General features: G+C 39.1%; 1 protein-coding gene across 1 annotated transcript in view; it reads left to right on the top strand.

The window, feature by feature from the left end:
- Positions 1 to 288: 288 nt before the first annotated feature.
- Positions 289 to 12,550, top strand: part of ELP2 (elongator acetyltransferase complex subunit 2) — a 35,450-nt gene continuing 23,188 nt past the window's right edge. The window contains exons 1-7 of the mRNA XM_024580614.4: positions 289 to 426; positions 2,574 to 2,652; positions 5,411 to 5,481; positions 8,873 to 9,029; positions 9,618 to 9,695; positions 11,388 to 11,452; positions 12,232 to 12,298. Coding sequence (XP_024436382.3) covers positions 289 to 426; positions 2,574 to 2,652; positions 5,411 to 5,481; positions 8,873 to 9,029; positions 9,618 to 9,695; positions 11,388 to 11,452; positions 12,232 to 12,298 — 655 coding nt within the window. The remainder of the gene's footprint in view (positions 427 to 2,573; positions 2,653 to 5,410; positions 5,482 to 8,872; positions 9,030 to 9,617; positions 9,696 to 11,387; positions 11,453 to 12,231; positions 12,299 to 12,550) is intronic.

Raw genomic sequence — 12,550 nt, forward strand, 5'->3', positions numbered from 1 at the left:
CAGGTCTTTCTGGAACGTCCGGAACTACTCAGGCCGGTGTTGGTCCTTGGGACGGCGGCCGCGTTTGTTTGCCGGGCCACGGCCCAGGACAGAAGGGCTGGCAGCGGCGGCGCGGCACTGAGGATCCCTAGAGCCGGGGCCGGGGGGCGGGGCAGTTGCCGCCCGGCGACTCCGGCAGCCTCCGAAACGCGGTGAGGACTCAGCCATCCGGGGAGGTGGTCTCGCGAGTAGTTCCGCTCAGAGGGCGGAAGTGCGCGCCCAGGTCCCGGCCGCTGACCAGCCAGCAAGATGGTGGCGTCAGTGCTGGAGACGACTCACGTGTTTTGTTGCCCAAACCGGGTCCGGGGAGCCCTGAGCTGGAGCTCCGGGCCGGGAGGACTTCTGGCCTTCGGCACGTCCTGTTCCGTGGTGCTCTATGACCCTTGGGTAAGAGAGGTGGCCCGACGCCTGACCCTGTGGGGCTGAAAGTGCTGAGTGCTGTCGGGACAGAATGTGGACGCTGAGCCTGGGCGAGGACGCTGGGTGTGCGGGCTGGTCCGCTTGGGGGGTGGTGTCTAGGCCAGGACTCGAGAGCTTGCGCGCTTCGTCAGCCGGGGGTCCCCAAGTCCCACCAGTGATCGGTTAACCTCACGTAGATACCTGAATGATGATAACCTTTTTTGAAGCCTTCTGTGGCAACTAATTGTATGTAGTACTGTTAAAGATTTAGTTCGGGTTTTGAAAGATTTGCGATTTAGGTATGGATCAAATCCATTATCACAGATGCTATCCCATTTCTGTATTTCCCGCGGTATTTTGTAAACTTGTTGTATTGCTTTAAAAAATATATCACTTGTATTTTATATTTTAGCTTTGGAATTGGACTTTTTAAAGAAAGTGCCACTGGAGTAAAGGTCATAGGGGCTGGGGGTCCTGAGCACTAGTTCTGAGGCAGGACTTAACCTATTCTCTGAACTTCACCCAGTCAGTTGATTTTAGTTTTGGCTCTTTCCCTACCAAACTTCTCAAATGGCTAGTTTTTGCATGCTTCCCAGAGTTCGTTTTGCTCGCATTCTAACTGGTTAATTTTGGACAATATAGTTAATGTTGGTTTTCAAAAAGAGCCTCAGTATAAAAAGTAAAGTGCTGGAAATTAAAGTGCAGTGCAATAGCTAACTTTATGTATTTTTTGTATTGCTTTATTAATTTGATTAAAAATTCCATTATCCTCACACCCTTTGCAGATTCCGATTTATATAGGAAATAGTTGTATTAGCTTACTGTATCTTGAACTTGCCTCATTCTAGTTTTTGTTTCTTATAGTTCTGCACTCTTAACTAGCAAGAGAAAACACATAAAACCAAGGGTAAATCTTTGGCCGGTGAACAAGGACTGACTCAGCTGTGGAAACCTATCTTTCTGCAACTATTTAATGGATTTGTACCATGCCTTACATCACATTTTTATTTTTAGTGATAATCTGGTGGCCGTGTTAGGAGATTTTAACCTATCAAAAAATATATTGAGCCTAAAAAGTACTTTGTTTTGTTATGTTTTTGCTAGTTGGACATTTAAGTAAATGTGGGAATAAGAGCATGGAGGTGCCAAAACAAAGTTTTAGGGATGATGTTCATTCAGCATATTTTTGAGGACCCTCCATGGACCAGACCTGGACTGGGTGGTAGTGATACCGAGATAGTGGGTAAAAAATAACTCCTGCCCTTTAAGGAATTTTCAATCTAGTGAGAGAGAAAACGAACCATTATAATTGTTTCCCAGCCTCAAATAACTCATGTGTGAAATATGTTAATTAATGCACACTTACCTCTGTATACCTTTTTCTCAGCCCTGAGAATTCTAGTTGGCGTATAAGCCTGTGCAGTTGGCAATAAATAGAGAAAGGGTCTGTAAAGAGAAAGGCACTGTAATCACAGAGTTAGCGTCTTCAGCAGTGTGTGAAGTAAAGAGAGCCCAAGTGTGGAGTGATGCTGGTAAAAGCAATAGTCTGAAGAAATCTGATGTCTGAGGACCTTGTGGCCTAATGGTGACCTTGTGTCTTTAGGGTTCAAGAACCCTAATTAGCCATGATGGGCCACACCTGATTAGCCATGATGGGCAAAGTGAGCCATGAATTGATATCCATTAAATAACAAATTCCTCTATTAAAAGTTTTTTTGGTCAACAACATCCTCAAATTGGTGCAAGCATGATAGAATTAAGCCCCTGAGACCTGTGGGGGCACGAGGAAGAAAGAGGTTCCTTATTTAGTTGGGGGTGTCAAGACAGGCTCCCTGGTTGAGAGGACCAGGGTGGGAAGGGTGGGGGTGGTGAGCAGGACTTAGGCAGATGAAGACCTGAGAGCCCAGTGGATGAGAACACACGACACTGGGAACGTGGTGTGGCAAAAAGAATGAGTTAGAGTGAACAGATAATTGAAGCCACGGTTACAAGTTTATAAATTAAGGAAGATGATTCTGTTTGAAATAACCCTGAACATTTTTGTGTCAAAACCACTGAAATCTGACTTTCATTGGTTTTTTGATTCTTCTGTAGGATAGATTCTAACTTACTAACTGGTGTTTCCTTTGTTAAAGAAAAGGGTTGTTATTACCAACCTGAATGGCCACACTGCTCGAGTCAATTGCATACAGTGGATTTGTAAACAGGATGGCTGTAAGTATCAATCTGATTGTTAAAATTGATCTCAATTGGAACTCCTTTGCAAGTAACACTCTGCTTTTCTCTTGCTACTTTTAAGATTCTCTCTTTATCTTTAACCTTTGGCATTTTAATTATGATGTGTCTTAGTGTGGTCCTCTTTGCATCCATTTGTTTGGGACTCTCTGGTCTTCCTGGATTTGTATGTCTATTTCCTTCAATAAATTAGGGAGGTTTTCTTCCATTATTTTTTCAAATAAGTTTTCAATTTCTTGCTCTTTCTTTTCTCCTTCTGGCACCCCTATTATGCGAATGTTGGTATGTTTGAAGTTATTCCATAGGCTCCTTAGCCTATCCTTGGTTTTTTTTTTTTTTTGGATTGTCTTTTCTTTTTGCTGTCCTGATGGAATGTTTTTTTCTTCCTTATGTTCCCTGTAGATTTTTCTTTATTTAACTTAGTGTAACCTTCATTTCTGCCTGGGTCTTTTTTATGTTGCTGAAGTGTCCAATGCGTTCCTTGAGCATCCTAATAACCAGTGTTTTGAACACTGCAACTGATACTACTTATCTCAGTTTTGTTTAGTTCTTTTTCTGGAGTTTAGTTCTGTTCTTTCATTTGCACCATATTTCTTTGTCTCCTCATTTTGGCAGCCTCCTGTGTTTGTTTCTAGGAATTAGGTAGAGCTGCTTTGACTTCCTGTCTTAGTAACATGACCTATTGCAGAAATTGCTCAGGGGCAAGTTGGCTGGGGTGGAGCTTTAGTTAATTGCCAGGGCAACCTGAGTGAATCAGGTTGATGGAGTCTCTGAGGCAATATGGCTCTGTGTGGGGGAGGGCTCAGAAAGGGGTTAGTGCTGTTGCTTGGCCTCTGGAGTTTTGTTCAGGAGGAGGCTGTTCCCCATCATTCACCCTGATGCCAGATACTTCAGTTTTTCCCCCGTATGCTACTGTTGCCCTTCCAGCTGCTGTGCTGGTGCTGCAGCCCAGAGGGAGTAAGTCTACGTGCGACCTAAGTCTGTTGCAGGCCCTTTAAGAGAAGACGCCTAAGAATCCTGCAGTTTCTTCCGCTACTCTAACCTCCACTGGTTTTTGCAGAAGGAAGTTAGAGGGACTTATATTCCTTGCACTGGAACCCTGTGCTGAATGGTCTGGTTTGGGGTAGGGACTCGTTCCCGAGGTATCCCTCCTGATTTTTATCTACCACATGTGGACATGGGACTGTCCTTTCTGTGTCTCCGAGTCTCCACCCTTCCTACCTGTTTGGATGAATGTGACTTCTTTAATTCCCTGGTTGTCAGACTTCCATACAGGTCAATTTTCTGATGAATCTGGGCGATAGTTATTTTGTAGTTTAGTTGTAATTTTTGCAGTGGTTGTGCAAGAAGGCGAGGCATGTTTACCTATGCCTCCATCTTGACTGGAAGTCCCCATAAACATTATGAAGAGCATCCTGAACCAGGCACAAGTGGAGAATTTCCTGAATTAGTGAGACTCTGGTATGATTTTATCTGTGACATTAGAAGAAGTTAAATAAGCTATTCATTTCAGTTAGTAATGCAGCATTAGTCACATTAGGTCAGTAGAAACCATTAAATAGTGGAAAGAGTGGCTGTTAGTGCAGACATTAAAACACAATTGTAATTTTATTAATTGCCACCAAATGACATCACATACTACTTAATTATCTGTGGGATTCATTTAAAAATATTAATTTGGGCTTGTATATTTTATCTTCCCTTTTAAAGTGAGGTTATATAAAGCAAATTGCTTGACATCACTAATTTTTAACTATTAGGATTGATTTCCTTTAAGACGAGGGCTCTACCACCAGATAATTTAGCTATTTTTTCTAACCCCCCTGTATCAGGTACCTTATAGTTATTCTCAAAATCATGTAGTTAGATAAATTGCTTAATTTCTCTGATGCATAGAGAAATTAAATCCCAAGGTCACAGCTGGCTGACAGCAGGGTTAGGACAAGAACCTGGGACTTCTGAGTTCTTACCTGATGCTCTAGCTGAGTTCCCAGCTGCTGCTTCTAAATGTCTAACACATAGGCCAGAAGAAACAAATAAATGGCAAATCCAAACAAAAATTATATAGTCTCTTTCCCTTTTTAAAAATCGAGATTGAGGGACATTCTGTAAAATAGCTGGCCGGGCTGCTCATTGTCACACGAAAAGCAGGGACTGCGGCACTGTTCTGTGTGAAAGGAGACTGAAAAAGGTGACAACTAAACACAGTGTGGTCTGTATACTCTGAATTTAAAGAGTTGTAAAAGACATTACTGGGACAGTGTGGAGAAATGTTGTGTACATTATGTAATGACACTGTATCACCGCTGAAATTCTTGAATGCGGTAATTGTTTTGTGCTAATGTAGGGGATGCTCCATTTCTTAGGAGATCCATAGCCAAGTGTTTGAGGATTTCTGATGTCTGCAACTTATTTCTAAGTAGTTGTCAGAAACAAAAAGGGGTCTGTGTGTACACTGGGTGAGGCAAAGTAGGTGTACAGTTGTGAGTATGTGAAACATATTTTTGTATTATTTATTAACTATTGTACTATTTTTTCCATGCAAACAACTGTAAACCTACTTTTGCCCACCCTATGCATATAAAGAAAGAGCAAGCTATTTATCAAATATGGCAAAATGTTAACAGTTGGTGAATCTAGGTATCTGAGTTTTCTTAAATCTTTTCTACAGCTTTGAACGTTTTCAAAGTAGCTGGTAAAAACATAAAAATATTTACTGAGATATAATTTTTTGCAGCTCCTTCTACTGAATTAGTTTCTGGAGGATCTGATAGTCAAGTGATTCACTGGGAAATAAAGAACAATCAGGTGGGTAGACATGTTTATAGTTATAAGAAACTGTTATATCTACTTTTATTTTCAATTGTTTTCTCCTTTCTATTGTGGTCTTCCTTTATAAAGTTGCCTCATTCTTGCTTATCAGTAATTCAGATCCTTTATTTTTCTGTACTTCACAGACCTGTACCCTGCCTTCTAAAATCTGCTGTCATATTCACATGCTGTCAGTAATTTTTGTGAACTTCCAATTATTTTGAAATAATTTTCAAGCTGTTCTTACATGGGCTGTTTGATCTGAGTTCAGTTAATAGCAAAAGTTAATACTGCTATGTTCATAGGTAACTGTTGCCACGTGGAAATAGATTTACATAACTGAGTGATGTTATCATAAGCAGTGCTGGGTATGGATGGACCTCTACTGATGGATATTTAGGTTGTTTCTAGTTGTAAGAAAAAATTAAAAGTGGAAAGTTAGTGCTCTAGATATTGTACACCTTGCCCTGCTGAAGATGGTGATGAGGCAAAACCCTATTCAGAAACATGTACATAGTTTGAAGCAAAATGTACTTGAATAAAGTACAGCACAAGGTAGATGCTCTAACTTGCTGTCCCCCAACCATGGTGCAGTGATTTCAGAAGAGATTTTTAAAGAGGTGACCTTTGAGTTGGTTCTTAAAGTGTGAGATGATTTCCTTGGGAGGAGTTAAAGGGGTGAGAATTATTGGTAGGAAAAATAGCATAAGTAAAACTCAGGTGAGAAAACAGAGCACCTGGTCAGGAGTATCTGGTTTTAACCAAAGCCTGAGGTGCCTTTAGGGCTTTCTAAAGTGTGTTTGGAGAATCATTCATCTCTTAAGAAGTTCCACAAAAAAAGGAATCTCTGATCAATCAAGTTTGGGAAACACTGCATCTCCTATACGTATGTCTCTCAGAGAATCCCAATGCACAAGAGCCTAGTGAGGGCTCTGAAAAGTTCTTCTGTGGATGAACCTGCTTATCTTTGTTTAACTTACATTTCCCCAAATTGTTTCAAGTCTGTACTTTTTTCTTTTAAATCTCTTACCAGCCCTTGTAACTTTGAGGAACACAGTTTTGGACATGTTTCTAGGTAATACATACGGGCAGTAATACTTTAGAAACAGAATAGAGACAATCCTATGGGAATTTGAACACTTGCTTTACAAGTTTATTCTTTATAAAGCAGGTATTTGGAAGTCTGATGATTTCTAAGGAGAAGAGTATGAATATCAAAAGATTAATCTGACAGTCGCGTGACAAATTAAAATTGGAAAAAATGTGAAGGAAGGGATATGGGATGTATTTTTGAAGGAAAAGTGACTTCGGTATATATTACATAGTTATCAAAGGAGTAGGGAGCTGGTGATGGGGGAGTGAGTAATCAAAAACAGTGGGGTAGTGTCTTAGGGCCCCTGGAGAAAGGCGCCTCTGCAAAGGAAAATAGGCAAGTAGGAGGGAAGATGTAGATTTTAGTTGTAGACATGTCATTTAAATTACTGACCTGGCACCGGCCTTGTCCTCTGCAGCCTGTAAATGGGGATTTTGTAGCCACGTAGAGTTGATTGAGAACAAAAAGGTGTGTAGCGAACTTAACTCCTGTTTGGAATGATTTTATCAGGGAAATCCAGAGAGAACAATTTTGGCACTCACTTTTGAAGCCTTGAGGTGAGACTTAGCAAGACTCTTTTTCTCAGTGCTCCCCCAAACTTCTGTCATTAGAGGGAAGTGCAGGCTAAGAAGTATCTGAGGGCTGATGGCGAACTTATCTTGAGAGGCGGGAGGAGAGAATGTGAAACCCAACTGGGAGGAGAGGCGGATCAATGGCGGAAGGAGAGATGAGGGAATAAGAGCTTTTAGGGAAAAGGGCCACACATTGTAACCTTAGGGGCTTAAAGGTCTTTTCCATAGGCATTTCCATGTACACAGGTGCTCGACACACCTTGACTTGTGATAACCGGAAATGATTCTAAGCTGGTATAATGAGAGGTTCAAGTTTTTGAACAGGGAACAGTTTTTTTTAAAAAGCTGGTGAACCTGAGAGATTTCTTTTGAGTTTCTTAAATTCTTTCATGGTTGAAATACAATCCTGCTTAAAGATGTGAAGTATTTTCAATAGATTTATTTTTTTAAGCCGTAATGATAAAGAATCATATAAAAAAGTTTACATACAGAAAATATAAGGAAGGAAAACCTGTATACAAAATCTCAACAGAGTTAACATTCTGATGAACATTGTCTCAGATCTCTAGTTGTGTATGTACAATTATACATAACGTATTTCAGTTACTTAAAATGTTTTTTCAAAGAAGCCAAAGGTTAATGATGAAAGGAAGTTAGTGTATAGAGCCTTATATGTAACTATTAATTACTTTCTGGAGTGGCAGAATTCTGCATAAGTAATGGGAAAACAGCTGAGGAGACACTTAATGGACACCTCTATTTCAGAGGCAATTTATGGAAGCTACCTCTCGAAGTGGTGCAATTTCACACATTTTGGAGCTCTAAGATACACACCTAAATTAGCAGAAATGATGCCACGGTGAAGAGTTTTGCATGGCAAGCAAATGGATTACCAGTTCTGTTTGCCATTTTTCCTTTTTGCAGCTATGATTGACTCAGGCAGGCGTCATGAGGGGATGCTGAAAATACTTGGTGGTGGTTTGATATTTACTCAGTTCCAAAGTGTAATCTCATACATTATCAACCAAAAAAATTTAATTTCACAGTGAAAAAATCCGGCAGACAATACCTTTACTATGATGTCAAGGTTAACCTCACTAAAATTGGGACAAACTGACATCTTGTGGTGTTACGCACTTAGGTAGTAATGATGTGAGAATTTATATCCTGAATCTGTTCATGACAAAACTTCAGACTAATCCCAAAAGGAACATTCCACAAGGCTGACCCGTGTTCTTCAAAAATCTCTATGTCATGGATGTCTTTGCATGGTAATAATCATATATTTATCTGTATTATCCTTTTTATTAGCTACAGTGTGTGCCTACAACAATTAATTTAACCAGTTCCTTATTAATTCTTGGTTGATTTTTTTAATATTATAAAGAGTGTGTGATCCATGTCTGCATCCTCCATCAAAAAAAAAAGAGTGATGAATATCCTTCTGCATTTGTCTTTTATTATTTGTTACACTCATGCTGTTAGCATCTCAGAGTAGATTCTTAGATGTGAGATCGCTGTGTCAAGGGTGTGCACATTTTCTGTGCCATTAATATGGTCAGACAGACTTTTCTCCAAAGTTTACATTTTCTTCAACTGAAAGGACCTATTTCTGGGTCACAAATTTTAACAGTCCCATTAATCTTATGATCCCAGTTAAATAAAGTTAAAACCGATAATTTCTTTTTTATCATAATGTTTTTGTCATTTTTTTCTCATTCAGCTTTTAAATGCTGTCCATCTCTATGGCCATGAGGGACCTGTTTATGCAGTGCATGCTGTTTACCAGAAGAGGGCATCAGATGTTGCATTCCATACACTGATAGTTTCTGCAGCTTCGGATTCCACTGTTCGAGTGTGGTCTAAAGAGGGTTCACAAGGTATGTTTAGAGACATTATAATCCAAATCAATGAAATAGTAATTATCAAATGAATGACAACCAGAGGAGCAAACATACAATTTTTTTTAGTCTTTCAAGCACCTTTAAAAACATTGTAATTCTAATCTAAGTGTTTGTGTTTTTTGCACTTTTTCAAAATTCCTTATACTAAATGATTTGTTAACGTGAATTAATTTCCTCGGCTAGGGGTGTCCAGTCTACAGCCTGCGGGCCACATGCAGCCCAGGATGCCTATGAATGCAGCCTCACACAAGATTGTAAATTTACTAAAACCCTTTTTTTTGCTCATCAGTTTTTGTTCATGTGTGTATATTTAATGTGTAGCCAAAAACAGCTCCTCTTCCATTGTGGCCCAGAGATGCCAAAAGGTTGGACACCCCTGCACCTTTGCATATAAGTAATTTTGTTCTCTAACCTTGTTAAACATTGACCGTTTAAATTCACATGATCAGTAGGGGCTCAGGATTGATTTCTGTCATCTCCCTGCTAACGTGGTGATGCTACGCAGCCTCTCTAGGTGGGTAAGCTCAGAGTTAGTCATTCATGGTGTGTTTTGTTGTTTTTTAGTAACACCCCTTCAGACCTTGAACTTTGGAAATGGATTTACTCTGACTGTCTGCTTATCTTTTTTGCCTAATACTGATGGTGAGTATCCTGTTAAGTTCATATTAAAAGAGAATTATATATTTTTATACCTTCATATGACAAAACCTAAAAGAAACATATTGAGTCTCAATTTTGTATCTAAACTTTTTCATGAAACAGGTTGAGACCTAGCTAAGACACTTTTGTTTTCAATATTCAAATTATCTGAGCATAGAACATTAAGAGTAAGGGAGGCTCTTCGGCATTTTGGTAGCTTTTTAAAATTTACCCCAATAAATTCAATAAAAAGGGAAAAAATTAAATGACTTAATGTGAAATCAAGATTGATATTGCTGATTATCATATATAGGGCTCTGCAGAAGTAAGGCCTGCTTGAGTGTGGTTGGTAGGATGATAATATGGGTCTAATAATTTATAGTTTTAATTTCAACATTTCACCTAAAATGTCATATAGTGTGCCTGAGTGTGATATTGTTATGTTACGGGATTACATGCTTATGATTTTGTAATAAAACAGGGGCGTTATTTGTGCCAGACCGTGTAATTGCCAACGTATCTAGATCTAATTTTAGGAAAATTGTCTAACTCTTCAGAAGGTGAAGGTGTGGGGTCAGTTGAAAAAGCACTGAAGATGGACCGTGAGCATTTCTTTCAGAACAGCCCCCTTACATCCTGCTTGATGACATTTTTGCCTAAGACCACTTAAAATCTCCAAACAGAAAGTTTTCCCTTTTGCTGTGAAACCCATCTGTCCCTCTCTGTGATTATCCTTTACAAAGATGATGGCCAGTGTGAGTCAGTCTCTCTTTTTGCCTCCTCAGGAACCTGAAGGACAGGCCTGGTGGAGAGAGGCAGGGTCTGGAAGCCACCAGCCTCTTGCCTTTTGGGGCAGGACCTGCAACTTCATGGGTTATGTGATACTGCCGCTTTGTGTGAGGGCTCCCTCGGAGGAGGAACTCATACATTCTGGTTTCATAACAGGATTTAATTTCTTTCCATATACATTAAGGCCAAGTGACTGGAGTTTATTATTTTTGTTTTTAGTGTATGTAAGGTTGAAAATCTTTGAAAAACCTACTTGGTTGCAAGGTGTTTCCTTAGAAAAAGAGTTCTTGTTTTATTTTGCTCCACAGTCATTAGGGCTGTTCTTTGGTAATGTGAATTAGATTTTTGTGCTATTAAAGAAATCCGATTTTATAGTTGTACTTTTCATAGTTTTTTAACCACATATTTACTTACATACTCTTTTATACGGTTCTCTAATTGCTTCAGGAATTTTGTTTTTACTGTTGAATTCTCAAACAAAATGTAAGGTTCTTAGAGTAACAAACATACCATTACACCTTTGTGCAGTTACTGTGATGCCAGGCTTATAGTAGCTCTTCCATTTCATTATTCATTGGGGCTAACTCTTCATATTAGCTGTCTGTCTGACAGTGAAAATGACCCCAGCTTGCCCTGGAGCTTTTCTTTTCACTGCTCCTTCTTTCATAAAATACATCTAATGGAGAAAAATACTCACATTAGTAGTCATTTTTCCAAGTAACCATTTAATAGAACATTTTAGAGTGTTCACTTGATGCTGTAGATATTTACTGAGCACTTTCAATTTATTTGTTCAGTGATGTGAGAAATAGAAGTCAGAGTTCTTTAGAATTTAGAATGCAGCACAGGTGATAATCATAACACGTGATGGAATACTTAACAGCGAAAGTCTCTTTTTTTCCCCAGTTCCAATATTAGCATGTGGTGATGATGATTGCAAAATCCACTTATTTGTTCAACAAAATGACCAGGTAATTAATGATGTTCATTAAGGGACTGGCATTAGCTTCTGCTTACTTACACTTCTTAATACAAACTATTTTAAGATTATAGAATTTTAGAAATGTTCTCATCTAAACCAAAATAAATCAAGAGGAGTATTTTTTTTTTTTTTACAATTCTTGGCTAAATTGTTTCATATTCTCTGAACACCAAACAACTACTGCCTTGACTATGGGGTGCAGAGTATTTAGGGGGAAACAGGTCCACAGTTGGGGGAAGGAGAGAAGGAAGGTACTGTGGTAGTGTTTTTTTCTTTACAATTTTAAGTGAAATGTGTTATACCTACACTTCCTGGTGTAGTGTTTATTTGTTCTTCTGAGCCTTATGTACACTTGGAGTGGTTAAACTAGGGGAGGGAATTTCTAGAACGACGGTCGGTTAACTAGGCTCATTTATTTAATAATGGAGATACTTGTTTCTTTCTATTCTGTAAGATAGTTTGAAATGGTTGTGAATGTCCAACTACCCAATTTTTATCTTTGTTACATCATAGCATATGTCATTCTATTATGTTAACATTTAGAGTATTTGATGCCTACAGATACTGTCTACCCAGCATTGCTCAGTTAGATGATTATGAGATTTTTCATGTGAGACTTGTCTTATGTCTAATCAGATAATGTTCCCTGTTTAAAAAAAAAAAAAAAAGATTTAGCAGGGACTGGCTGAGACCAAATGAAATCAATGATATGATATACATGGAAATACTAAATTCTTACACCAAGTGTGATGATTTTTATCTTCCCAGTTTCAGAAAGTGCTTTTTCTCTGTGGACATGAGGATTGGATAAGAGGCGTGGAGTGGGCAGCCTTTGGTTAGTATAAACTTTTGCTGAAATACATGTGATGGGGACAAGTGTGTATAATTTCCAAGAAAGCAGTCTCCTATGTTTTAATTTTAAACTTTCTTTGTATGTAATATTTTTCTATAGTCCCAATTAGAAAAGAGGACACTTATCCCTTCTATTAACTGTTGACTGGGGTGGTAGAAGGTGAAACAAGTTGATGCTTAAAAGAGGACAAGCGCTGACTATTCCACGTGCAGACATTCTTGAGAAGCTCTTTGT

The sequence above is a fragment of the Desmodus rotundus genome, chromosome 10, assembly GCF_022682495.2.
Source record: "Desmodus rotundus isolate HL8 chromosome 10, HLdesRot8A.1, whole genome shotgun sequence".
Classification (NCBI taxonomy): domain Eukaryota; kingdom Metazoa; phylum Chordata; class Mammalia; order Chiroptera; family Phyllostomidae; genus Desmodus; species Desmodus rotundus.